This window comes from Rhinolophus sinicus, linkage group LG02 (genome assembly GCF_036562045.2).
Source record: "Rhinolophus sinicus isolate RSC01 linkage group LG02, ASM3656204v1, whole genome shotgun sequence".
NCBI classification, from domain to species: domain Eukaryota; kingdom Metazoa; phylum Chordata; class Mammalia; order Chiroptera; family Rhinolophidae; genus Rhinolophus; species Rhinolophus sinicus.
Genome location: NC_133752.1, coordinates 139,772,055 through 139,799,808, shown reverse-complemented (window position 1 = coordinate 139,799,808; position 27,754 = coordinate 139,772,055). Strand labels below are relative to the sequence as shown.

The 27,754-nt window shown below is 39.5% G+C and overlaps 1 protein-coding gene and 1 non-coding gene across 3 annotated transcripts in view; both read left to right on the top strand.

Annotated features, from left to right (window-relative positions):
• Positions 1-27,754, top strand: part of SRGAP1 (SLIT-ROBO Rho GTPase activating protein 1) — a 244,840-nt gene that overhangs the window by 114,110 nt on the left and 102,976 nt on the right. For both annotated transcript variants that reach the window (XM_019732457.2, XM_019732456.2), the window contains exons 3-4: positions 3,475-3,637; positions 25,428-25,490. In XM_019732457.2, the coding sequence (XP_019588016.1) occupies positions 3,475-3,637; positions 25,428-25,490 (226 nt within the window). The remainder of the gene's footprint in view (positions 1-3,474; positions 3,638-25,427; positions 25,491-27,754) is intronic.
• On the top strand, positions 2,264-2,370 carry LOC141570348 (U6 spliceosomal RNA). Its single transcript, XR_012494343.1, has one exon. It is a non-coding gene; the product is annotated as a U6 spliceosomal RNA (small nuclear RNA).

Here is a 27,754-nt window from a genome sequence, read left to right as displayed (position 1 = left end):
TCCAGGGGCCAAAAAAGGAAGAGGGAACTGAAAATCAAATTGGTGGTTGTATCTGCCATTTACCGTGCTTCCCCCAAAATAAGACCTAGCAGGACAATCAGCTCGAATGCGTCTTTTGGAGCAAAACTTAATAGAAGACCCGGTTTTATTTTCCTATAATATAAGACCAGGTCTTTATAATATATGATATGATATATGATATGATATAATACTGGGTCTTATATTAATTTTTGCTCCAAAAGACGCATTAGAGCTAACGTGGTAGTCCCCCTTGGGGCCAGAAGATGAGGCCGGGGCAAGGTAAAGAGTGGGAAATGAGGGCTTCGCCACCACCAACCTTATCGCATTGCATCCCAGTCTAAAACCAGGGCCAGAAGAAAGCTATCTCAGGGAAATGATGAAACAGAAAACCATCCATCCCCCACCCCCACCCCACCCCGGGTGACAACAGGAGGCCTGTCTGCCCAGTGGGGGCTGCAGAGGTGCCTGTCCTTGCCTTCACTGTCGTCTTTGCGGTTGCATTTTATACCCCTCTGTGGCTCTTGATGCTGCACAAGAGGTAGTGTGGACACTATGCCTGGGGTACTTTGGCAGATGCAAATGCAAAACTATTCTGGATGGGGAATGCCTTTTTTGGGGGGATGACTTTAACCTCTGGTGTTGGGCCAGCGTAGAATTAAATCTTAGGGATGACTTCCAGGGTAAACAAATGTCAAATGTACTTGACAGAGGCTGGAGCTAGAAAGTGGAGACTGGAGCCAGTACTATATTCACATTTACTGTAACTGTCCCTTTTTAAAGTCATTGCACATAGGAAGACAGCCCCATTCCTCCATTCAGTAAACATTTTTGAATGTTGTCTTCTGTGTTCTGAACTTGGTAATTGGTTGTGAATTGAAAATATGCATGGGCCCGTGCACCTCAGTCCGGTCCCTTAGTGGGTCAGTTGCCACTTTTTGTTTTTCCTGTTAACTGTCTTTGTTAACTATTACAGTTTTTTTTTCAAAAGGTAAGCAACTTGGAATTTTCTTTGAGTTGAGTAGTTTATTATTGAATATGGGACTGAAGATAAAATGAATAATAAATCTACAAAGGACAATTCAGGATTAGGAAAAATTCAAAGACAAGCTTTATTAAAGAGTCAGACAGGTAATCATTTCACAAATTTATGTAAGTCAAGCCATTGTGCTGTACACCTTAAGCTTATACAGTGTTATATGTCACAAAAATAGCTCACAAAAACTGCCGGGGGTGGGGAAAGTCAGACAGACCTGGTTTGAATACTGCCTTTACTGTGTGACATTGGTCAAATTTTATAACCTCTCTGAGCCTTCAGTTCCTAGCTTGTAAAATGAGACGATATGACCATTAGTGAGAAATTTGACATTTCTTGATGCGATTGATAGCTGGCATGGGGTCTGCCACAACATTCTTTCTCCTCTGAAGACAAATGTGGAATCTTGAACACTGTAACCTTACCAGTCATTTATGCTTGACTTTGGAGTTTAGCTCTTACTCACTTTTGCCGGGCTCCTAGTGTAGAACAATCCTTGGCTTCATGTTACCACTGCACAGTGGAAAGACCAAGGGCTTGGATCAGCCTCCCTGGACTCAAAGACTCTGACACTAGTTTGGTCTTCAGGAAATCACTGCACCTTCATAAGTAAGCTTCAGTTCTCTCATTGATAGAGGGGGTACAAAGGATCTCTGCCTTAAATGATAGAATTCAGTAGAGTTAATATGTGTAGTCTTTAGATCAGCCCCTGAATTAAAAGAGCTAACTTTATCTCGCACTTGGTGGATCTAAGACATTTTAGTTAACATGCAAAAGTGTATATTAAATAATCTCCACAATATTCTGTTATTTTACCCATTCTGCAAATGAAGTAACAGGCACAGAGAGGTTAAAATAATTTGGCCAAGATCACATAGCTAGTACGTGGTGGTTCTGGGATTTGAACCTGAGTGTAGGTCTATATTCCATGCTCTTGACCTCTGAGCTGCTTCTTACAGTAGGTGTTCAGTAAACGATGACTGCTATTACTATTATTACTACTACTATTTTTAAGGCAATAACAAATGTTTATGCAGTGAATGAAATAACATTTATTTAATGCTTATTATGGGCATTATGTAAGGATACAAAAATGTGTGAAATGTTATCAAATAATTTACGGGCTACTTTAACATAAGGGATATACATAGAAGTTCATATAAAGTAACATTTCCCTCTTGGGCAGGGTGGATAAAGAATGTCAGTAGAGTGCTCGCTTTGGCAGAACATATACTAAAACTGGAACAATACAGAGAAGATTAGCATGGCCCTTGTGCAAGGATGACACGCAAATTCGTGAAGCATTCCATATTAAAAAACAAAACAAAAAACAGAATGTCAGTAGAAAGGCACTGTTTGTCTGCCATACAATCCCTGCCCCGTGCCTGAGAGCTTTGAGAAAAACTTGGGGTTCTCCAGGTGTGTGGGTGTGTGTGAGTCTTAATGTGCCAGCTGGGGGTGGCTTCTCTCCTGGGTATAAGTGCTAAGACCCTCGATCATGGGTTTCTTTCCCTATACCTATTCCTACCTCTATCCTCTCCTTCCTCTGTATTCCAGAGAGGGTTCTGACTTGCTGCAGCGCGAAATTCTGAATCTGAGGGACTTACTGGCAGAAAAACCTGACTTACTGATTTCTTTCCTAATTTAATTAATATTCAGAGTTGTGTGTGATTTTTTTTTTTTTTTTTTAAGCAGTAACATCCCAGTTGGTCACTGTTTTTGTTCGGAGTTTTCCTTTAAGATTTTTTTTACAGATCTTCTTTTGTTGTTTACATTCGCTTTTCGCTTTATCATCTAGAGTAAACAAGGAGTAGTTATAAATCTGAAATAGTTCAATGGGCTTAAACAGGATGTGTGACAAGTTATAAGCCAGCAAACTTCTTGGTTCTGTTCATGGGCCTTGAGACAATGTTATATCGTCCTGATTCTTTGGAAGGAGAGGATTAATAACTAACCCTCAAATTTATGTCCCATGGAAAGCATACCCAGCCACATCGCTTTTCCAACGACAGGCAGAACGCTCAAAGCAGACTTTGTGTGCAGTGGCACACCGGTTTGTCTGAGTCTGTAGATTTTTGTGTAAACACGAACTGCCTTCTTCAGTGGGTGTTTAAGGCTGAAGGGCTGCCTGAGTACTCTGTGTGTGAGGGTCCCACGACTGGCTCCAGAGTGTGGGTTTTGACTGGCGTTCTTGGTCCTGGTTCTTTCTTCCAAGCCCTGGGAATTGCTGGCTCTGCTGTCACAGCCTGGAAGCCTGTTCGGCTGCCTGTCAAATGTCCTGGCATGAGCAATGCCCAGAGGAGAAATAACAGCCACCATACCTGCACCGTACCGGGCTCCTCGTATGCCTTGGTGCCTTCCCTCAGCTGCTTGGGGCGGTGTTGAAACTGATGGTAATTCTGCCTTTCTTTACTTCTTAGGAAAGACCAGAACTTGTTGTCTCCAGTGAACTGCTGGTACTTGCTCCTGAACCAAGTGAGGAGAGAAAGCAAAGACCATGCAACCTTGAGTGACATCTATCTGAACAACGTGATTATGCGGTTCATGCAGATAAGTGAGGATTCCACCAGGATGTTTAAAAAGGTGCTCTCCATCAGTCCTGCTCTCGTATGCCTTCCTGAAACTGCTCTGCCTGTAGCCACAACAGAGAAAGGGCTGGTGCCTTAAGCACTTAAGTGGACTCCCTTTTAGGTACAAAAGTAAATGAATGAAGCTTTTAAAGACACAGAATAAAAAGTTAAGCCTGAGCAAGCATACGGGAGGAGTGAAATCCCTGAATCTGTGACCTGAACAATGTGAGCAAAAGTTTAAAATGAGGTGTATCACCAGTTGCCTTTCTGCAGTTAGTAACGGACTGTCTGCAGTTAGGAAAAAACAGATCGAGAGAGGAAAAGGCTTACATTTTGTGTTTGAGGTTCACACATGATCAGAGACTTGTGAAGAACACGATAAGCAGATGTGCTGCTCTCTCAGGAAAATGTTATCACAATTTCTTCTCACTCCCCACCAGATCGGCAGCAGAGGCTGTGCTGGAGTGACATGAAAAAAAGTCCACAGGGCACAGAAAATTCTGTCCCTTACATGCCAGAGAGCTTCCTCTTTCCCAAATCCATTTAAAAAAAAAAAAAAAGGAACTGGGCTTTTATGGCTTCTTATCATTGTTACTAGTTTCAGCCAGCTCTCAGCAATTTTTTTGTTGTTTGGACATTTTTGTTGAGAACAATAACAAAATTGGACCATTTCCTGTGAAGAGAATGCAGCTACTTGCCCAATTAGACTGGCTTTCAGTTTTTATGTTTGTAGGACAAGGGTTCCCCCAACCTCCACCTCAGCTTTGTGCTAGTGGTGTTTGGTGTTTATACCAATATCTGTACCTCTATTCAGTAAGTAATTATTAGTTTCAGAAAGTGGGGGGCGGGGAGGAACACGTTGTAGATTAATGACATATTTATGTTTCAAAGGGGCCCCTTAAAACAAAGATGTAGTGTTAAGCAGGCCAGCTGGGAAACTTCTTAGTCGTGTCCGATGAATCCACATTAGATTTGATTTCTGACCGAGAAATGGAATTGAGCACACTCCAAGGCAACTTTTGCTCTAGTAATAGCGGGGTAAACGTTTCAAACAAAGGAGAAATTTAAAAAATTTAGAACTAAGAGCCTATTAATTAAGAAGAAAATAGCGAAATATCCTGTGTAATCTTATAAAGTACAGCTTAAAAAAAATAGTTTAGACTGAGTCATGAAAGTGAAGTAATTTTCTCACACATCAGTCCTTTCAGCCAAGACCTCATTTGGTTCAGTGTTCTTTTTGTTGTTGTTGCTGTTGTTTTGATTTGTTTTGGAGCATCTTCCGAGCAGGAGATAGTGTTAGGCCTTGGAAAGGCTAGATAGTGAAGAAAAATGAGTGCTTGTGGTCAAGGAGGTCGCAGTTGGTCCAGATTTGGATGGCACTGGATGGCGCTTCCCGGTCATGGGTGTGCTGGCAACCATTTAGCCAGGGCCTCTGGGACCAGCGCCTCCATTGAATTCATGTATCCATTCAACAAAACATCTTCAAAATGCTCTGCTGGGGAAGACATGTCCCTGCCTGCAGGGAACTCATTATAGTAATGAACAGTTACCTGGCTAAAGGGATGCACAACCCACTGTGGGAGCTTGAAGGCTGGAGGGTCAGGAAATTCTTCACAGAAAAGGGAACACTTGCTGTGAGGTCTGTAGGAGAGGGCAGTGGTCATCAGGCAGATCAAGACAGTGACTTATTTCAGGGAAAGGAAAGAATTTAATGTGACTGGACTAAAGGTTGTATGGGTGAGAGTGATGGGATGTGAGGCTAAAAAAAGGACGGTCATACAAAAAGCGATTTTGTATGTCTTGTTAAGATGTTAAAATTTGCATTTTGTAAGTCAAAATCGAGGGCTTAACAAAGGTGATAGAAAGCTAGAGATGAGAGTCAAATGAATTTGGATTTGATTCCCAGCTGTTCTGTTTACTTGCTTTGTGAGCTTGGTGGTGATTTAAGAGATTCAGGAGCTTGCCCTCCTCTCTGAGGGAGTGTGGAAGGCAGGACCAGGCAGAGCGCGAAGCTGAACCGATAGATGCTGGCAGCTGGGATGGCCCTTTGAGGTTGTCTCTTTTTGTCTCAAATCCAGGCAAAGGGCATTTGCTTTGTTTCTCAGTCACTGGATTTGAGCTGCCCTGGGGATGGGGCTAAGTAATCTTGGGGTGAGGCAGCTCCCTTTGGTGGAGGGTAATTCCCAGAGAGGGATCAGCCGTGAGTTTCAGTAGTCAGCAACCAGTATTCCCTGCAGTGGGGGAATGAGTGCCTGGCTCTTGAAGAGAAGGACTAGAGAACATACAGTAAAGACACACACACATCAGACGTGCTCATTTGTTTGCTACCTAGTAGTTTCTTCTTACCAAGATTTTCTGGGATTCAAAGAATTACAGTCTTTGGAAACCATCGATTTATAGTGGTTACTTTGGCCTTTAATGGGTCTTCTTCTGACTATTGTTGACCACTGGAAAGTTAACAGTCATTACTATGACAGGTATCAGATTCTACCTTCCTCAAGCAAACGCAGCAGGCTACACACCCCACCTTTCTATGAATATTATTGCTGGAAAAAGAAAGGAGAGAGCTAAAGGGCAAAGGGGAGAGAGAGGTGAGCTTTTTGAGGAGCCAGATGAGCCCATTAGGACACATTTGTCATCTGAAAGAACAGGAAGCCAGACCCTTACCTACCAAGTTCAAAGATCTTTAGACGAGTCATTTCTGCATTTTTTTTGATCACCAACCTTCCTCTTTTCCAGCTCTTCTTGCATTGTTATGGTTCTATTTGCTCTCAGAACAGAAAGCAATCATCAGAACCAGTATGAAATGACCTTTCAAACTGCAATGGAGTCCTTAGTGAGCAGAATGCTGTTCTTCTTGGGAGACTTTAAGACTTCCTCATTTTTCAGAAATACTCCCTATCTCTTTGGAGATCCAAACAGATGATGGGAGCTTGACAGGTTGGGCCTCTTACACAGCTGTATCCTACTCAAGTGAGTCAATGATAGAGAATCCCTTTACCCAAAATGTTGTATCAAGTAAAGAATTTGGAACAGATAATTCTAAGAATATTTTCTGTATCCAAATGGATATAATAATCAAAAAGATACATATAGGGACACCTAATTCCATGGATAGGTTTAGGGAACAACTTCAAGACTTACATTTTAATCACATCAGAACCAGTTATAAAAATAGTTGCCTACATTTGGCAGAGTTTTCAACAGGTAGAGAAAGTGAAGCTTTTTAAAAACAACAAAAGCAACACCTAATTATTTAAATAGTGATTATTTCATATTTAGGCCTGTCGAGCTATAAATGAAGCCTGTTGGTCAGAATAACATAGTGATTCATCTTTTAACTCTGTGGGTGTGAGTCTTGGTTTTGCCATTGTTAGTAGCTTTGTGGAATTGGAGGTATTTGTAAACTTCTTAAGCCTCAGTTTCCACATGCATAAAGTAGATATAGTAACCTATTTCACGTAATTGTTTAGAGGATTCATAGTCATACATGGAAAGCCACTTAGCCCAGTGTCTGGACTTAATAACTCCAAACTAGTGTTCAGCTGTTATCTTTATTACTACGAACTTATATCGTGTATACTTACTCCATACAATCATAATCATAATTATTATTATGTAATGTGAAATTATACTAGACATTATACTAAATGTGTCCTCATTCTAAGGAGAATATATGGCACAACTGTGATAAACATGTCTAGATCATCACAAGTTATTTGCACATCACTTATTATGTTGTTCCAAACCATATTTGTAAGTGGATTCTGAGCAATGGTCTCACAGCATCTTTGCTTGTAGCGGAATTAAAAGTTTGATCCTCACATTTCAACAGTTCGTGGGAAATCAGGAATAACCCAGGGAATACCTGTGTTGTTCAGTCCCCCATGCCTGTCAGTTTCCCCCAAATCTACCTCACATGGAGAGTCTTAACTCTGAGGCATCACTGATTTCTTCATTCATTCAACAATAAGAGGTATTCTGTTCTAGACCCTCCATCATGTATGGACAACATAAGCATGGACAGAGTAGGACTTTGCTTTTACTCTCTTACGTTCTGCTTTGCCATTTTAGGAGGTCAGGAATTGGAGACTCATTGTACACATGGGTCTGTTTCATTGCCAGCCCTCACTTCTTTCTCAAAGAACAAGAGCTGCTGGGGTGCCGCCTACCCTGTTTTCCAGCCCTGCCTCCTGGAGTGATGAGATTTCGCTGCCTTCTTTCCATGACTCATGCTGAAAAAGAGTGTTCTGCATCTGTTTGGTGTTGCCGCCAGAAAGTATGCAGTTCATGTGCTACACGAAAAACTGTAAATAATGTCAGCAGTCACAGTTGCAGAAAAGATCACAGCCGGCTAGCAGTCATCACTTTATTTAAGCACCTATCCTTTGATCTTATTTACCAATTTTAAGAATGTTGATAGAAGTATGTAGTTTGAGGGAGTGCCATAAAATGGTAGCATGGGAATATGTTAAATTATCTCTGTGTGTTTTAAATTATCTTGAAGTCTGTCATATCCCCATGGATATTTTTTGATTATTGATGTTTTTGTCCTTCTTTGGTTTGCGTAAATATGTGTACAAGTATAATTTATTTTGTTTCTTCACCAGTAATAATGACATCTGTACACTGTGCACCAAGCACTGTGCTCTACATTTTTTACTCATTACTATACACATCCCTACAGCTGCCTAATGAGCAGGTATTATAATCCACATTTCAGGGATATGGAAACAAAAGGCTCAGAGATATAAATTGTAGAGTAATGTTAGCTGGCATACATTCTTATATTTGCCCAATGTCTTAGATAGTTCATAGTTACTATGACTGTTGCTGTCTTTTGGTGGTAACTGGGGACGTTACTCAGTGCATAGGTCAAAATTTCTGAGAATTACCCTGTGTCCCCGAAAATAAGACCTAGCTGGACAATCAGCTCTAATGCATCTTTTGGAGCAAAAATTAATATAAGACCAGGTCTTATTTTACTATAAGACCAAGTCTATATAATATAATATAATATAATATAATATAATATAATATAATATAATATAATATAATAATGTAATATAATAAATATAATGTAATACCAGGTCTTATATTAATTTTTGCTCCAAAAGACGCATTAGAGCTGATTGTCTGGCTAGGACTTATTTTCGGGGAAACACAGTAGGACACTATCGTTCTTGGCCCTATTTATTTCTTATGAAAATCCTGAAGAATGATAGTTTTGGATGAGGCAACAACATCTGTCAGTCATCCAAGTTATAGCTGGGGCTTCTAAGCAGCAGAGATTGGTGCCAAGTCACTGAGCATTACCCCATTTTGGCATAAATGCCACAGGTTATCAGATTCAGACTCACAAGAATTAAATTAACCCACTTCGGTATTGTTGATTGTGTGGCCTAATTTGAAAGGAAGAATGACAGATTATATAAGAATCCTTGTAATACTGGTTAGTGGTGATGAACTCCTTCAGTTTTTTCTTGTCTGGGAAGCTCCTTATCTGTCCTTCAATTCTAAATTATAGCTTTGCTGGGTAGAGTAATCTTGGTTGTAGGACCTTGCTTTCCATCACTTGGTATATTTCATCACTTTCTAGTAATCTGCAAAGTTTCTGTTGAGAAATCAGCTGACAGTCTTATGGGGGTTCCCCTGTAGGTAACTAACTGGTTTTCTCTTGCTGCTTTTAAGGTTCTCTCTTTCTGTTTAACCTTTGGTATTTTAATTATGATGTGTCTTGGTGTGGGCCTCTTTGGGTTCATCTTGTTAGGCACTCTCTGTGCTTCCTAGGCTTGTATGTCCATTTCCTTCACCAGGTTAGGGAAGTTTTCTGTCATTATTTCTTCAAATAGGTTTTCAATTCCTTGCTCTCTCTCTTCTTCTGGTACCCCTATAATGCAAATGTTGGTACGCTTTATATTGTCCCATAGACCCCTTAAACTCTCCTCAATTTTTGGATTCTTTTTTTCTTTTTGCTGTTCTGGTTGGGTGTTTTCTGTTACCTTATCTTCTGGATCACTGGTTGGATACGCAGCTTTATCTGATCTACTGTTGATTCCCTATAATAATATTCTTCATTTCCGTTATTGTATCCTTTATTTCTGACTGGTTCTTTTTCATGGTTTTCATCTCCATGTTTATGCTTCCTATTTTTCTGTTGAAGTTCTCCTTGAGATCACTGAGCATTCTGCTAACCAGTATTTGGAATTCTGCATCTGATAGATTGCTTATCTCTATTTCATTTAATTCTTTTTCAGGAGCTTTGTTCTTTTCTTTTATTTGTGACCTGTCCCCCCCCATTTTGGCTACCTCCCTGTGTTTGTTTCTGTGTATTAGGTAGGGCTGCTATGTCTTCCGGTCTTAGTAGAGTGGCCTTATGTAGTAGGTGTGCTGGGGGGCTCAATGGCGCAGTCTTTCTAGTCACCTGAGCCATGCACTCCAGGTGTGTCCCTTGTGTGTGTGGTGTGTGCCCTCCTCTTGTTGTTGAGCCTTGGTTGATAATTGCACATCACTGTGAGGGATGACCCTTGGGCTCACTGGTTGTGAAGACTGGCCTTGACTACAGTGTAAGAATTGTTATGCAGGGGCTGATCCTACAGAGCAGGATCTGCCTCAGCAGGACTCTGGTGCCTGCCCATTCCGTTGCTTGGGTGTGTCATACTCGGAGGCGGCTGGGTAATGCTCCAGCTCGTTTTAAAACTGGCCACTGGGGGCACCAGCCCCAGCACCACCTTGGAGGTGATCCGCTGTAGGTCAAGTTCAGCCACAGCCCGTGCCCCACCGGGCACCACCCAGTGGGAGCCAGTATGAAATCTGCAGATAGCTGCTGCCTGTGTTGTGCTTGGAAGCGCCTTGAGAGGTGAAGCCACAAACCAAGTCTGGCTGCCACTAGTGCCCGTTTAGGGCTGCTTAGCCAGAGCTACAGGACACACTCAAGCCAGATGCTGCTTGTCTGGGTTCCGTGAACCTTTGAGAGCCCCTAGGAAAGTCAGTAGCTTGAAACAAGGGAGGTGGTCTGCATGAAAAAGCCACTGCAAGTGTCTGGGGTGTACTCGAAAGTTGGATGGGGCTGGGTCTCCCATTTCCAGGTCGGGCGAATGAACAGCGGAGACTGGCAGCTGCCTGTGTTCACAAGTCGGGAAGGGGGAGGGCTCAACAAAGAAACAATGGCCTCCACTAGTTCCCCTATCCAGGATAAAGCCGCCTCTCCAGCCCCTGTCCCAAGCCAGACAACTCAATTCCCCACCATATGTCCCTGCTGCCTTTCCAGCTGTTGCCCCAGTGCTGGAGCTCAGAGCTAGTGATTCCGTTGGTGGGTAAGTGCGAGTGCAATACCTTTAAGAGGGGTGCCTGTGAGTGCAGCTGCATTCATTGTCACTCAGACACAATCTCTGCTGGGTTTTACAAGCAGAAATTATGGGGACTTCTCTCCCCGGAACACTGGGCAGGAGTGGGGCTGGAATCTCTTGCCCTTCTAGGGGATAGTGAGGGACCCCCACAGCCAAAATTGCCCTCCCGATGTTTAATGGTCACACATGTGTGTGGGACCAGCCCGTTCCGCATTTCTGCCCTTCCCACCAATCTGGAGGTGGCTTCTTCTACATGTCCTTAGTTGAAAGTCTTCAGTTCAGCTTGATTTTAGGTGATTCTCAGTAATGTTTGTTTTGTAGACTAGTTGTAATGTTGATGTGGTTGTGAGAAAAGTTAGCACAGCGTTTACCTACTGTACCATCTTGGTTTTCTCTCTCCAGAGTTTTTTAAAATCTGAAGACTGCCAATCTATATATGAAAGAAAAGGTCTTATTTTTTAAATGTAAAGCATATATTCATTGTAGAAATTTAGAAAACACTGAAAAATTTAAAAATGTAAATAGCAATCACCCATATTAACACTATGTACTCTTAATAAGTTGGGCAATATCTTTCCAGTATTTATATGATAAACATACGTGTAGTATACAAACAGATACATATATATAGTTTACAAAATTGAGATTTTTATGGCATATAGCTTGGGAACTTGCCCTTTTTGTGTAAAATATTTTTTGTGTTCCTGTGTGTGGAAATAATCTTTTATAACAGGGAACTTCATGCCTGCATAGTGTTTTACTGTCTGCGTAGCCATATTATTTTCCTGTTGTTGGGCATTTAAATCTTTCACGCATCTATGGTATTTTTTTATGCTACATTCCTTGAAATAGAATTAGTAGGTCAAAAGGTAGCATTAGAATTTCATGTTTTTGATTAAACTCTTACCTTTTGCCTTCCTGGAGTAAAGACGGTCTTGGCTGTGATTTACCAATGAATGTCTATTGCCTGAAAAATAAAGTGACTATTTTCTTAGCTACCACATGTGATTTAGTATGCTTATGCAACATAGTAAATAATATAACAGGAGGAACTTTTTCACAGCATTTCAGTGCAATGTAGCAGAAGAATTAAATGGTATTCTGGTGGCCTCAAGGGATAGCTTAATTATTGATGGGGCTTGGAAAAAATAAGCGAGAATAGTTCAAGCTAACACTACTACCTGGTTTCTTGAGTTTTATTGACCCTATGGCTAGCTCGTTTTTCTAGAACTATATTAAAACCAAACTTCTTACAATGAAATGATGCAGTTTTCTGAATTATTTTAGGAAATGGTTTTAATTTGTATTTATAAGTTGCTTACCAGGAGGGCTGACACATAGTAAGTGCTTAATAAATAGTTATTTATTAAGCTATTCTTGCATTTGCATTGTTGCCTTTATTACTTAGTGACAACAGGACATGTATGATTAACCTGGCTGTAAATTTAGCAGGTGAGTTACTAAATAAGAGAATTCTCTAATAGTTCACAGCTTTATTAAAGACTTTTAAAGAGGACATTAAGCAGGTAATATACCGTGTTTCCCCAAAAACAAGGTCAGGTCTTATATTAAGTTTTGCTCCAAAAGACGCATTAGGGCTTATGTTCAGGGGGTGTCATCCTGAAAAATCACACTAGGGCTTATTTTCTGGTTAGGTCTTATTTTCAGGGAAACAGTATGTTTGTTGCCTTGGAAAGTGATACAATTTTTAGAAAGCTGATGTCAGGTAAGTTGGACATTTTGTCATACAGCATGATGTGGTAGTACCGACACTCATGTTAGTAGTTAAACCCATAATTACATTGCGCACAGTCGTCAAAAAGCATACTTGGAACTTATTTTTGGTAAAAAAAAAAATCTGGAAGTACATGGACCAAAACTATTTTAAGTGGGTCTCTCTTAGTTACTCTAATTTTCTTCTGGTTACTTATCTGTAATTTCTGAGTTTTTCTGCAATGAACATATTGTATAAGAGACAAGGAAACAATTATTTATTGTAAACTAAAAACTTAAAGAAACTTGGCCCAGAGTACACCAGTCAGTGTTTACTATAAAGAAGTGGGGAAACTATATCCATTAACTAATTCAGCTCCCAGTGCTGTTTATTAAGGGATAATTAGCCTATTCTCCAAGTACAGTTGAAAACTGTGCTTTGAATATACAGTATTAGAATGATTAAAATGAATAAAACATGAAATTAGGGAACTTCTGAGCAAGATGGCAGCTTGCACATGGGCTCCAACTGCCTTATCTCCCAAGTTGCCTTTGAAGTGACTAATCAAATATGTAAATGGAAAAACTGGGGTAATCCTTTTAACTCCAAGCAGATCCCATTACTTCTTTGCTCATTCCTCACAGTGAGTGACAGTCTATACCCCCACCTCCGTTCCCTCCCCTTTTAATGAAGGTAGATTAATAGAAATTATCAATCTGAACAACACAGAGGAAAAAAGATTGAAAAAAAATAGTGCATCAGGGACATTTGGAACAATGTCAGAAGGTCTGACATTTGTGTCAGCAGAGTCCCTGAAGGAGAGGGACAAGAGAAAGAGTGTGCAGAAAAAAATAATTGCAAGAAAACTACCCAAATTTGGCAAATGAGATAAACCTGCACATTCAGGAAGCTCAGCAAAACCCAAACTGGATGAATCCAAAGAAGTCCATACCCAGACACATTATAATCACACTCAATACTAAAGACAAAGAAAAAAAAATATTGAAAGCAGCCAGAGGAAAAATGATACATTACTTACGGGAAAACAATTGGGGGCTGGATTTCTGTACACATTAAATGCCAGTAGCACCGTGCCAATTGTGACAATCAAAAATGTCTTTAGCTATTGCCAAATGTCCCCTGCAGGGGGAATTAGCCCTAGTGGAAAATCATCAATTCAAATTGAGTCCTCCATTCTCTCAAACATTTTTTTTAAAAAAAGAAATATTCCAGTTTGGTTTGTTTTTCAATCACATGGTTTACAACTCTAAAGTAAAATAACAAACTTGGAGTGGGTCAAGAGGCACCCAGTTCCTCACCTCCCATAAAGAGGAGTAAAACATTCAGTGCCAGGTTTATTTAGGTTGAGTTATTCATAAAAGATCAGCACTTAATGAAGTTCATTTTTGAAGAGCTATAGACACCCATTCTCCTCATCCAAGAAGAAAATTGTAGCTTTAAGGAAAGAACTGGTGAGGAGAGAACATTCCTACTATATGTCGAGGTGTCAGCAGTTGAGATCAACAAAGTCTAAAGCAACCTAAGACTGGTATTCGTGTTGCTATCCAAGATTTCTTACAGTTGAAGACTTTGTTTAATTTCACATGGTAGGATGCTACAAGATTTTCAGCAGCTGCAATAAATGCTATAGTGGGTGATACTGCACATATAGTTAATATTTAAATTAGGGCACACTTGTGGTACCATGAATTATAGCAACCCAAAAATAGGCAGTTGTAAACAGATACTGAATATGGCTATGAGATTTTCAGTATCGTTTTTTATTTTAAGATTTTATTGGGGAAGGGGAACAGGACTTTATCGGGGAACAGTGTGTACTCCAGGACTTTTTTCCAAGTCAAGTTGTTGTCCTTTCAATCTTAGTTGTGGAGGGTGCTGTTCAGCTTCAAGTTGCTGTCCTTTCAGTCTTAGTTGTGGGACAACAACTAAGCTCCAGGTCCAGTTGCCATTGCTAGTTGCAGGGGACACAGCCCACCATCCCTTGCAGGTGTTGAACCGGTAACTTTGTGGTTGAGAGGACATGCTCCAACCAACTGAGCCATCTGGGAGCTCAGCGGCAGCTCAGCTCAAGGTGCCATGTTCAATCTTAGTTGCAGGGGGCGGAGCCCACCATCCCTTGCGGGACTCCAGGAGTTGAACCGGCAACCTTGTGGTTGAGAGCCCACTGGCCCATGTGGGAATCGAACCAGCAGCCTTCGGAGTTAGGAGCACAGAGCTCCAACCACCTGAGCCACCGGGCCGGCCCGATTTCAGTATCTTTTAAATCTCAAAGAAAAAAATATTTTCTCATTATAGATAAGCTGTTAAATAGAAACAGACATTTTACCAACAAAATACTTTGTCAGATTAACATAGAAACATATAAAAATAAAAAAATTGGACCCTGGATATATGAAGTATTTAGATTGAGAAAAAACAGTAATGTTCAGTAATTGATAATAAATAAAGAAATGCACTGGTTTTACTTTTAAAATTTGACAGTTTCAAGTGAACAGAATTATAATTGGCTAATGCAGTTGCTTGAGTAAATATTGCCCATAAAAATTTCATCTCTTTAGCTCTATAAATGGAGATTCTGAGGGTCTCCATTACCTTTTATGACTTGGCAAAGTCTTATAATTCTACTGATCAGTCATGACAAATCCACTGTAACATCTTTTCCTTCCCTTTTTATTATTTTCCTGAATCTTATTTTGCTCAGTTTTCTTTTCCAAAACAGAGTAAACGTTCTATTTAATTCAACAAACCATTATTTATTATCATTGTGTACAATAGTGGGTGCTAAAGTCACAAAAGTAAGACAGAGATCCTCAATTGGGACCCCAGAGGAGCTTATAATCAAGTAAGTGATTAAAAGAAATGTAGAAACAATAAAAATTACATTATAAATTGGTAATTGCTCTTACAGAGAGAGATAGGACGTAAGACCACAAGAGCACAGAGGACTAAGGTCTACTACCTAGGAAAATGGAGAAAGGCTTCCCAGAGAGAGTAGCATTTGATCCAGGTCTTAAACTTGGTGAGATTTGCAGAGGATTTAGGGGAAGTGCATTCTGCTGTACAGAGAACAGGTAAGAACAAGGGCTCCAGGTTCTGAGAAGATGGTGGCAGGTGGGTTCTTGGTGGTCCCAGCCACTCAACTCTTAACAGTGGTGAGCTGTAAAGGTGTATTAGGCCACCTCTGTTGCCTGGACTAAAAGCTCTCAGTTACACAGCTGAGGTAGGCTTGGAGCCTGTAGCATGATGAAGCAGGCATAGTGGGATAACAGCTATCTGAGATCCAGAAAGGCAGGTTTGGGAAAGTGGTGCAGGATTTTGATTCTCAGTTTGAGGGTTGGTATCTTATCAGCTAAGCAACTAAGGAAACCAGGAGAGAGTTTTAAGCAGGGATATAGCGTGTTTCCCCAAAATAAGACCTAGCCAGACCATTACCTCTAATGTGTCTTTTGGAGCAAAAATTAATATAAGACCTGGTCTTATATAAGACCGGGTATATTATATTATAACACCCGGTCTTATTTTAATATAAGACGGGGTTTTATATTAATTTTTGCTCCAAAAGACGCATTAGAGCTGATGGTGGGCTGGGTCTTATTTTCGGGGAAACACAGTAGCATAATCAGCTTTGTTTTTCCGAAGTATTGTGAAGAGTAAATGGGAACAGGAAGACACTGGCCTTGGGGAACCTGATGAGGAAGCTGTTGTATTAGCGATCCAGGTGGTTATTTTTACTTTGTTGTGAATTATGGCCAGAGAACAGTTCCATACTTGTAATGGTAATTGTCTTCAAAAAGTTTTCAGCCATGTAGATTAAGAATGTATCAAATGTCGTTTTATAAAAGGCCTGTTGGCAGTTTAAAACCAGAACTTTACTATTTAGTCCATCCTAATCAGATTTTCTTAGGCTTCTACTCCTTTAGCCTATTGGTAAAAGAAGAATAATGTAACAATGATTCCAAGATTCCTCGGTGTACAGTAACTACACAGACGTCGGTTTGGACCACCTCCCCCAGAACAGGGCAATGGCAAGTGACTGCTAGTCAGTGTGTGTGGGGGTGTGTTGCCTCCCGAGCCTCCCAAGATCTTAGTCTCCTCCCCTTGAAGTACAAAGAAAGTGCCCTTTTAATACCACTAGCTGCAAGACAAGGAACAAATGATCTGGGAGGCAAGGAGCATCCTCTCTCATTTCTTTAAACAGTGTCATATATGGAACCGTTAAAGATATGGGGAATATTTCGGACAGAGAAAGTAAGCCTTCGCTAGGATCCTACACAGTAGCTGTTTTCTAACACTTGAAGACCTGTTATATAGAAGATGGCATAGATTAACCAGCTCCGTAAGTCGATAGGAGTTAAGATGAATTAGTAGAACTTCAGTAGAGACAAGTTTCCCTTTATCCTAAGGCAGACCTTCTGACAGTCGCTACAGTCTGAAGAATTAGAGTTCTGCTTTATTGGAGCTTTGTGGAGTTCTCTGGAATGGACTTTATTTATCCTCCTCGGTATAGTACCTCAAACACAATTTAGTATTCTAGAAATTAAGTCTTGAATTTTGTTGAAGTGACATCGGAGACATACTGATTTGAAAGTTGATGCGAATAGAATAGGAAAACGAAAAATGACTTCATGCGATGAAACAAGGCTATGACGCCGAGCTGATGATGGCATCATAATGACAATTAGAACCAACTTATACAGAGTGCTTAGCTCATCGGAATCCTAGGGAGTATATATTATAATCTTCTCCGTTTTACAAATGAGGGAAGAGCTCAGATAAGTGAAAGGTATTTAAATAGTCTAACCCTAGACCCAACTTGAAGGTTATGTTTCCCTCTTTCAAGTAGGCTATCATCCGGTGTGCATTTGCCCACTAGACACAAGTGTTTTCTAAATTTCTCTGGTTGTATTCAAGGAACCAAGTTCTTGGTGAAAAAAAGGACACTTATCACCTGGGAATTTCTTTCTGTATCTCTCTTCCTTAGGCTGCCTTTCCTTAAATCCATTGTTAATTCTATAGACCAACGAACCACTTCTGAGGTGCTGCTATTAGTAGTAGGCTAGGTATAGATCTTTGAAGGAAGTTTAAGTTTAGGTTAAATTCTTGAAGACTGATTCGTTTATTAAATTTTGGAGTATCTCTTATGAGTATCTCAAAGAATCTCTGCCTTTTGCTTACTATTTCAATGGGTGACTTACAAATGAACAAATCTCCTACTTATTGATTGGTTTTTGTAAATAGCCCCTGGATTTTTCGTACGTACCATGGTGCTATTAACACTAAGGTGATGGGTTTTCTACACAGTGTTGTCTGCTTTGCTTCACCACAGACCGCGCTTATAGCTCCAGCCAACTGTGCCATAGATGTAAGCTTTTAGTTACACCGGGAAGCACTGTAGCTTAGTATCTCCGTCACAAAAGAGGGAAAGACAGTTGGCTTTAGTGAAATAGTAGTAAACTCAGGTTCATCTACTAAAGAAAACTTATTATGGCAATATTAAGAAATTGTCAATAAAACTGAGTTATTAAATTTTTGTGAAGTTCACCATTTTGAAAAATGGTCTGGAAATATACTTCTGATATTTTTTAGTTCATTATATTACAGTCTGAACCAGAGTTTCATAACACGTTCTGATTTTAATTGGGTGGGTTTGGTTCTATCAGTTTATGCCTAAGTGACTATTCATTTAGTGACACTGAGAAGGTATTTCCAATTTTAGGTATTTCCAAGTTTAGGTTTAGGTTCAATTCTTGAAGATTGATTAGTTTATTAAATTTTGGATTTGATTCACGAGTTACATAGAGAGATTTTACTTGATTTAAATTGAAAAAGCATAAATCAGACTTTCCAAGTGATCACCATTTTGAGTAGAGAAATAACCCTAGCATGAAAAATTGCTCCTTAAAGAGTTAAGGAAATGCAAGTTGAAAATAGTTGTTTCATCTGCTGTATTCCCTGTAGGATTTTAAATTTCGATCTTGGGTTACTTAATCTGTCTGTCCAAATGCTGTTTATCACTGGGAGCTTATGAGTGACTTTGCACCTTTCAGATGGTCTGCTCACAGGCTGCATGCTGGGACAGCAGGCCTTTGTCACCTGGATGCTGACTGCCACACTTACCTAGTGGTTACTTTAGTAGTAAATATTCCAGGCGATGCCCCAGACAGTTCCTTAAGTTTTGTCTTGTTTCAGTAACGAAGTTCTGGTTCTCCTACGTCTATGGTTCTTCCTCATTTTCCCACGTTTTCTAGTGGCTTGGGGTTTTGTCTAAAGGCATAGGGATTGCTTTTCTTCTCAGGAATGAAGTAGATCATGACACTAATTCCATGCGCTGATACTTAGTTGTGCATTTTACTAAGTACAAAACTATGCCTGTCCCTTGACAGACAGAAGAGAAGTGTGCAGAAGCTCTGTAAGTCTGAGCCCGACGCTTGGTTCAGGCCATTAGGCCCAACCCAGCTTTCTCCATTAGACATTTTGGAGGATGAGGTGACTCTTCAGAGTTTATGTGAATCGAGGGAATCTGTTGTTATACAGACGCATGAACATGAGCTTTGGACGTAAAAGCACACACACTGTGGCAGTGTGGCCTGACCCCTTTAACCAGAATTTACATCCAGAACTCACCATGTGGGAGACACTAACATCATTTCAAATCCTCTCATTAAATATTTAATCTGGTTTTCCTCTCTCTCTCTTACTCCCACTCTGACTCAGCATAAGGTCAGGATTCCTTGACTGGTCATCACAACAGATTTACTTTGAAAAAAACCACTGTGGAAGGCCAGACGCCCTCTGAATTTATCATTTAATCCAACCACATAGATCACTTGATTGATTTACTCAGTGTGCTCACCTGTGGTTCTGCCTAATGATATTCTGTGTTCTGCCTTTCTTTCTCTCCTCTCTGGGAGGTTCCAGGGAACAAGCCTGTAGGCCTCCAGGAGAAGAAATCCTGGCCATGCCCCACCCAGGGTAGCGCTTATTACAGTGCTCTGTAGAGAAAGCTGTTTGGGCAAGTCTGGCTCATCCGTGAGACGGTGAACTCTGAAGGGCAGAAGCTCTGGATCCCATTCATTCAACAGACGTGCATGGAGTTCCCAGTGTGCCAGGCACCAAAGCAGGCCCTGGGAAAACAGAGATGATTAGGATGTAGTCCCTGCTCTCAAAGAAACTCTATTTATGAAGAAGCAAATGTGATGAGCATAATAATAAGGGATAGCACCAGTTTTAACGCTCACTGGGTGCCAGGTTTTGTGTTAAGTGTTTAGTAAGGACCATCTCAGTAAAACTGTGACATGGAGACTGTTGGCATCTCCATTTTGCCATTGAAATAACTTCGGTCTTACAAAATTGTTTAACTTATGCACAGACTGTAGCAAGATAGTTTGAAAACAGACAGTTCGATTTTTAGAGTTGGAACTCTTAACCACTAAATTATACAGCTTAGGAGTGGTGATAAATGAATGTGTTATAAAATCACGGAGAACGGATGGTCTAATTATTTTTCAATTTTGGACTCAAGGTGAAGTTACAAGAAAGTTTTCACAGTAGCATGTAGGATTATACTGGGCGAGAGGAAGGAGGAGAGCCCAGGCAGATGAAACAGCTTGGGAAAAGCAGAGATGTGAAAGCAGGACCTGCAAATTAGCAGGTTATGGTGAGGCTGAAGGAGAGGGGTTAAGATTTGTGGAAGGGAAAGCAGAGTAGTTAGGGTGATTTAAGAAATTTGAACTCTATTCTGAAAAAAATATACCAAGTATTTGATGGATTTTAACCAGAGGAAGGACATAATTAGATATTTATTTATTTATTTTTAATTTTAATGACATACAGAAAAATGGATCAGCCAGAATAGATAGGATTGGTGACTTCTCCTTCAAGGAGAAGAAGCCAGCCTTGGATGAGCCCCAGATTCTGACTTGAGTGACAGTGTTATCCTGGAAACAATATAAATTCATTTATAACCTTTTTAGAAAATAATCTTGCAATATGTACCAAGGGTCTTAAAAGTCTCACTACTTCTAGTAATTTCATGTTTGGGAATTTATATTAAGGAAACAACACAAAATGCAAAATAGCCTTTACACCCGCATTCATGACAGTAGTTCATAGTGCTTAAAACGTATTGGTGAAGTTGAATGAATAAGTAATTGAATGAGTGGTGGAAAATAGTGGGAACATTGGAAACCATAATAGAAGAATGGTTAATATACATTTACTGGCTAGTTCTGAATACAATTATAATGATGGTTCTGAAAATTATAGAAATACATGGAAATGTTTATGGTAACTGAGAAAAAGAGCAGAATAAGGTACTTTATTATTATAGAATGATTACAACTCAGACCTATATTTAGGTGAACAAACTTGAAGGAAATACAGCAAATCATACTGGTGGTGGTTTTGTTTTTCTGCTCTCTGTTTTTCCAATATTCTCCAAATACTTAATTTGTTTTTATAATGGAAAAAGGTGAAAACTTTGGGACTATTAATTTTGCACTTTGGTTTGAGGTATCTGAAACATCAAAGTGACAATAAATAGTAAATAGTTAGAAATAGGCATGGTATTCAACTCTGGGTTTACATTGGAGACATTCAATAAGTGTCAACTGAATGGACGTTCTAATCATTTTTCTTCCTTTTGGGTCAAAATCCTAGAATCCTATTGCAACGCATTAGAAGTTTTACCATCATCTGAACTTACAGGCTTGTATTAATATAAAAACAAAAAAAACAAAAACAAACAAACCCTTCCCTTTTCTATCGCTGAAGCAGTTGAGGGGACTCTTCTTTTCTGTGCAAAAGTAAATTTAATCAGCCAATCTCAAGTAACATAGAAAATACTTTATTTCAAACGTGTATCATTTCATAGTTATTTTTTTCTCTTATACAAAGGGAACATTGATTGCTTTCCTTAATGCCAGCCAGTATCATTTTTCTTACTTAGTAGTTCGTGTTTAAAGGGTCAAGGGTCTGCTCTCTCACGGTTTTCCAATTTTAATGAAATAGAATCCAGGGCATATTTAACCTATTGAATTTTGATGGACTTTTGATAATCCAGATATTTTCTAGTGAGAGGATTTCAGCTCTTTAGTCTAGTATGCCATCATTCTCTGTGCCTCCGCAGGTGTGTTTTGGGATAAGATTGCTTATTTTGGGGTGCAGAGTAGTATTTAGAAAAAAGGATTGTGTTTCACTGTTACTGTAATCAACTGGAGATATGGTTGAAGTTGGGGAGGGGATAAGATGAAGTGATCGTGTCATTGTTTCTATGCCATGAGGACAGGGACCAGGCCCCCAGCACTCAGACCGGGACTGTGTTTGTCCAGCCCACGCAGGTGTGAGTACGAGGGTGTGTGAACTCACAGTTGACACTTTAGTCACATGAACTAGTGCTTCAGAGCACAGCCCCATTCTTTAACTACATTTGCAGACAAAGGACTGGTGGTGGGAAGCAAAAGATTAATGTCCAAGTTTTTTACTAGGGTTTGGACGGTGATTCAAAGCGAAAAAATAGTCAGAAACTTAGGTGATGTGTCATGAGGATAGCGGAGGGACCTACCTGAAAGGAACTCCTCACGAACTGTTCATAGGATCAAACATTCTCACGAGAGCCTGGCTCCTTTCTTGAGTTGTGTACATTTTATCATTGAGGAATCTGAAACATCAAAGTGACAATAAATAGTAAACAATTATAGATACATTTGGTAGTCAACTCTGGATTTATCCATTCATTAGTGGAGGTTTGATTAATTCATCCGGTACCACAAGTAGTGGAATCCACATGAAAATGAACATGGAAAGGTAAGTTTAGTGTCTGATACGACAAGGGAGTAGGGATGTAAGAAATGCCCCAGGGCTGGAGCACAGAACTTGGGGTCCTTCCAAATCAGTGGTCACTTGATGGGGGATCTCAAGCCCAGGAAAATAGAGAGGACAGTAAATCAAATCAGTGAGTATCTGCCAAGGACTTAATTCCTATGTGGAAGTCAAAGGAATAAGTGTCCATAGTGACCAAAAGAAAGAAAAATGCAGCGTGGCCTTTTCACTCAGGGGAGTTACCATTACAAACAGTATCTGGGGAAAAATAATTTTAACATTGATGGGATGTTTCCTGTGTGTTAGGTACCATTCTGAGTGCTACCGTGTTTCCCCGAAAATAAGACCTAGCTGGACAATCAGCTCTAATGCGTCTATTGGAACAAAAATTAATACAAGACCCGGTCTTATTTTACTATAAGACCGGATCTTATAATATAATATAATTAATATAATACCGGGTCTTATATTATTTTTGCTCCAAAAGACGCGTTAGAGCTGGTAGTCTGGCTAGGTCTTATTTTCGGGGAAACAGGGTATGTATGTGTCATCTGATTAATGCTCTGATTAATGCTCTCATCAACCCTATGCGATAGGTACAATGACTGTTCATTTTATACATCTGGAAACTGCGGCACAAGAGAATCCAAACTCTTGGAGACTTCAGACCCAGGCATTCTGACTTGGCAGCCCTTCCTTTAAGCCTTTTGCCATATTGCCCTCCCAGACAATTTTTTTTTTTTTAAGGACCTCTGGGGAAAAGGCGAAAGAAAAATGTTAGAGTATGCTTGGCAGAGTACAGTTTGTGTGTAATACCAGATTTCTTTTACCTCATTACCTGAACTCTCGTAAAATGTGAACTATACAAAGAATCTTCTTTTTTGTTCTGAGGTATTTGACCCAGGATAGCTGAGAGAGCCCTTATCTTCCAAACCTACGTCTTTAATCTGATCCTAAATATTCTTGGCTTGGGGCTAATTGGACCCATGGGATTTTGTTTTGTTTTGTTTTTGTTCTAAAGTCTTAGCCAAGAAATATTTTCTTTTTGGACTTGCTACCTGAAATGTGGGCAGCTGAGCAGAGTTACTTACTGGCCTTTGATCCCATTAGAGAGTTCTGAATTGGTGGCCCGGATCCTTGAATGAAATCTGATATTAAAATAACACCAAGCTGAAGTCATAGGAGATTGTAGTGTTACATATACAGTCAGAATAACCAAGATTTAGGGAAAATAAAATGAGTTTCAGTTGGCTTCATTGGCTTACTTTTGACTTGCCTTTCACTCTTGAGTGATTTTTAACCCACCTCTTCACATGTCAGGGACACAGCTCACATAAAATCTCTAATTCCAATATAGAGATCTTAGAAGCCATAGGAGCTTGATAAAACAGCAGCACTCTTTAATCACTAACAAATTTGAATTTCTCAAATTTGAGAAAGAGTTCAGGTACTGCTCTGATGTCACCTTCCCTATTTTCTCTTCCACGAATTTTCACATCATCACATTTGACCTTTTTGGAGGAGGCCTGACTCGATGCTGTGTTTACAGCCGGACTGTGTTTCATTGCGGTCCCAATATTTTCTTAAGAGTGGTCTGTGGGCCTTTCCTTTCTGCCCTCTCACCGGTGGCCAGCTTTCAGCAAATATAGTCACTACTTCAGCTATTACACAAACACAGCATTTCAGCTTGTTTACAGATTCACTTAGCGAGTGTTTATTGGAAGCTTCCCATGTGCCCTAGCCGGACGTGTACTAGAGTGACAGTGAGTGGCTCTTTAAATTCCATACCCTCGGGGTCTCACTTGCCTCATCCTAGTCCTGTCCTTGTGCCCAAGTACTGTGCGGGACACCCGGGTCACAGAGCTGACAAAGGTATGGCCCTTACCCTTAACACTGGCAGTCCAGCGGGAGACACAGAAATGAACCAGTGGATATCCTTATGATTATCTCAAACTGTAGATGAAGTCATGCTATACATTTTTCCCATTCCCTGTAGCTGGCTTACAAAATAAACCCCAAACGAAAAAAGAAAGTATTTTGGATATATGATTTCCTTTAAAGTAGCTTACAGATTTGGTTGAAAAAAGTACTCAAGTACTGTGTCACACTCTCAGAATTAGCTTAGGGAAGACTATTTTAAATGCTGTTATTTACCAACTGAGTGGAAGAGTAAAACTCTCTATTTTTGTCTTAAAATAATAATGAATGCAGAGGCAAATGTATGTGGACCACCGTAAGTGGCCTTACCATCTGATTGGTTTGGAAGTGCTTTCTTAAAATTCAAATTGTAGTCAGTCAAGTAGTTATTTTGAAAGGAAGAATTAATTTCCCTTTTGGTTTCTAACTTGGATTTTTGGAAATTGCACTGCAAAATTTCTTTGTGACCATACCAAGATGGGAGCTAGGACGCAGGAATTCATCTTTTAATGACGTTCATTCTGCAACTCACCCTCCTTACCTTTTCTCTGTCTTCTTGATAAAGTCTGATTTGGGTGGTGGGAGAGCCACTGAGACTGTTCAGTACCATGTTTGCCTTTGTCCAGCCTCTGGTGAGCACTGGTGCATATATCCAGTATTTAGAAAGGGCCATTTGGGGGGTGGCCAGTTAGCTCAGTTGGTTGGAGTGTGGTGCTAATAACACCGAGGTTGCCTGTTCGATCCCCAGGTGGGCCACTGTGAGCTGCACCCTCCTTAAAAGAGAGAGAGAGAGAGAGAGAGAGAGAGAGAGAGAGAGAAAGGGCTATTTGGTCAAAGATGTTTATTTTATCAGGGCATGCTGGCCTCCCATTGTGTTATATACATTCTTCTGTTTTTAGTCAGTGGACTTGTGAAGATGTAAATTATTTAGAAACAAGTTTCCATTGCATTTTTAAATATTCTTAATTTCTTCTTAATTACAGAGCAAAGAGATTGCATTCCAACTTCATGAGGATTTAATGAAGGTTCTTAACGAGCTATACACGGTAAGCACATGTTCTTTCTTCTTTTGTAAGAATCTTTGGTTTGGAATTCTGGTTTGCAGAAACACCGCTTTTATTAGAGCTCATTCCAGGCTAGGGTGTTGACGGATGCTTGTCCAGCTGAAATGTGGACCCAAGTGGATAGATGCACACTACTATATTTTTTGCTACTCCCCCCCCAATTTGTATTCAGTAAAGACATATATGCAGTTAGCACACTTTAAGAAACTAGATTATGGGTGTTCTGTTAAGACCAGTTTTTAATTGGTTGGATTATATATGAACTGTATATAGATTCAGTTCCAGATACTTTGTTTTATATTATTATCATTCTTAAATTGCCATTCTGGGATTTGAGCAATGTAGAGTTGCTTAATTCTGGTACTTTAATTTCTATTTTTTTCCCATTTGAGTTACATTGTTTGGTTAATGACTTAATATATTAAAATTACTTTTTGGGGGTATCTTTTTTTGGCAGTAATTTGCTTCTCTGAATTTAAATTTTATTTCAGGTTACTGCATAGAATCATAAGAAATTAAATAATTTAAAACTATTGTATTAAAAACCAAAACCAATAGGTTGCAAATTAGAATAGTCATATGCCTATGTAAATTTTTTCTACAGTTAATGATCATATTATTAAATACCTTTTGGAGGAATTTGATGAGTTTTTATTTTATAAGAGAGAATAACAATTAATTTGTTCTAACTGTAGGTATTTATTTGCATTTTCATTGCACAAGACTATTTGAATTTTTCTTTATAGGCAAATTAAACCTGAAACTTATTATTAAAATGTTTCTTGATTTACAAATTCCATTTGTTCCTAAAAAGCCATGTGTATCAAGTGCAGTTTTGTGAATTAAATTGTTTTTAATGCTTTGTTGATACCTGCTAATTAAAAAAAACTGTAGTTTTAAACTTTTATAGAATGGGTGATATTCTTATAAAACTCACTTTCAAATTTTTGTACATATGTGATAAATTTGTATTTTTGTGTATCACGTTTGCTATACCTGTACTTATGAATTGACAGTTTTTATGTGTTAGGTCCTCCTTCAGAAACTTTTCACTTTACATGCAAAAGCTTTTCACTTTACATGTGAAAAAACTTTACAAGTGAAATAACTTTTCACTTTACATTACAAGGTCATATCTGTATTAAAATACCTAATGAAGTAGAGTTTTTTATTATAAAGGCCATTTGTTAGCCTGTGCTTTGTGTGATTTGTTCATCTCTGATAACCTGAGGTATCAACCATTTCTAGAAATCCTAGGGTTGTTTTTTTCTTTTAATTCACTTAGTCTTCATTAATGGAGGACATACTGTGCAACATGCATTATGCTTATAGAAATCCTGGATTTAGAATTTAAAAGTGAAACGAGCATGGTGCCTCTGAGACGTCCATAGAAGAAATTCTATGTCATTTCCCATTGAACTATTTTAAGATGAGGACTTCATAGCACTGTCCTTGTGGTTCCCTTGGCTTGGGCATTGTTTTTAAAAAATAAATCCGATGGTTGTCATGACATCAGAGATAAGAGCCTGTTGATTATGGCCTGTAACTGGTAGTACTACTCAAAGTAGGAGTGGCAAAGGTGTCTTTGATCGTTGAATATGAGAAGTCAGTAGAACGTCATGAAATTTTTACCTCAATGACGAATGTATAAAGTGAAATAGTTCCTGGATTAATCCTATCAAGCGGACTCAGACATGTAGCAGATTCTTTATAGTTGAATTAAGTAAGCTGACATCGCCTCAAAAATCTCATCGGTATTAGTCTGAAAACCTAAAGGAGCCAGGTTCTAGAAAAGGCCACCGGAGTTAGAACGACCCTTTCAGAGCCATTTAACCTCTCGAAATCAGTTGAAGAATTAAGAGATAGAGGAGACAAGCAATGAGTTTTTAATTAGGTAGTCTATAGATCACTTTGAGCTCTTGGGAAAAATTTTTACTTCATTGAGAGAGCATGCTCAGCCAAGGTCAGAGGTCATGTTCCGTAGGGAAGGACCTTCATATTACACACACACACACACACACACACACACACACTTTTTTATCCTAAAAGAAGATGATATTTGGTTTCTCTTGCACTTTAAATTCAGATATACAAATTTTGTCTTGTTTAACATGAAATCTCTCCATTGTACATATTCAATTTGCATTCAGAAAGTAAGAAACGGTGAGGAGTGTTTGAACAGTGGACCAGGAGTTGGGTGAATGTAGCTGAGTTCCTTCTTCAACCTTTGACTGGTTGTGAATAGA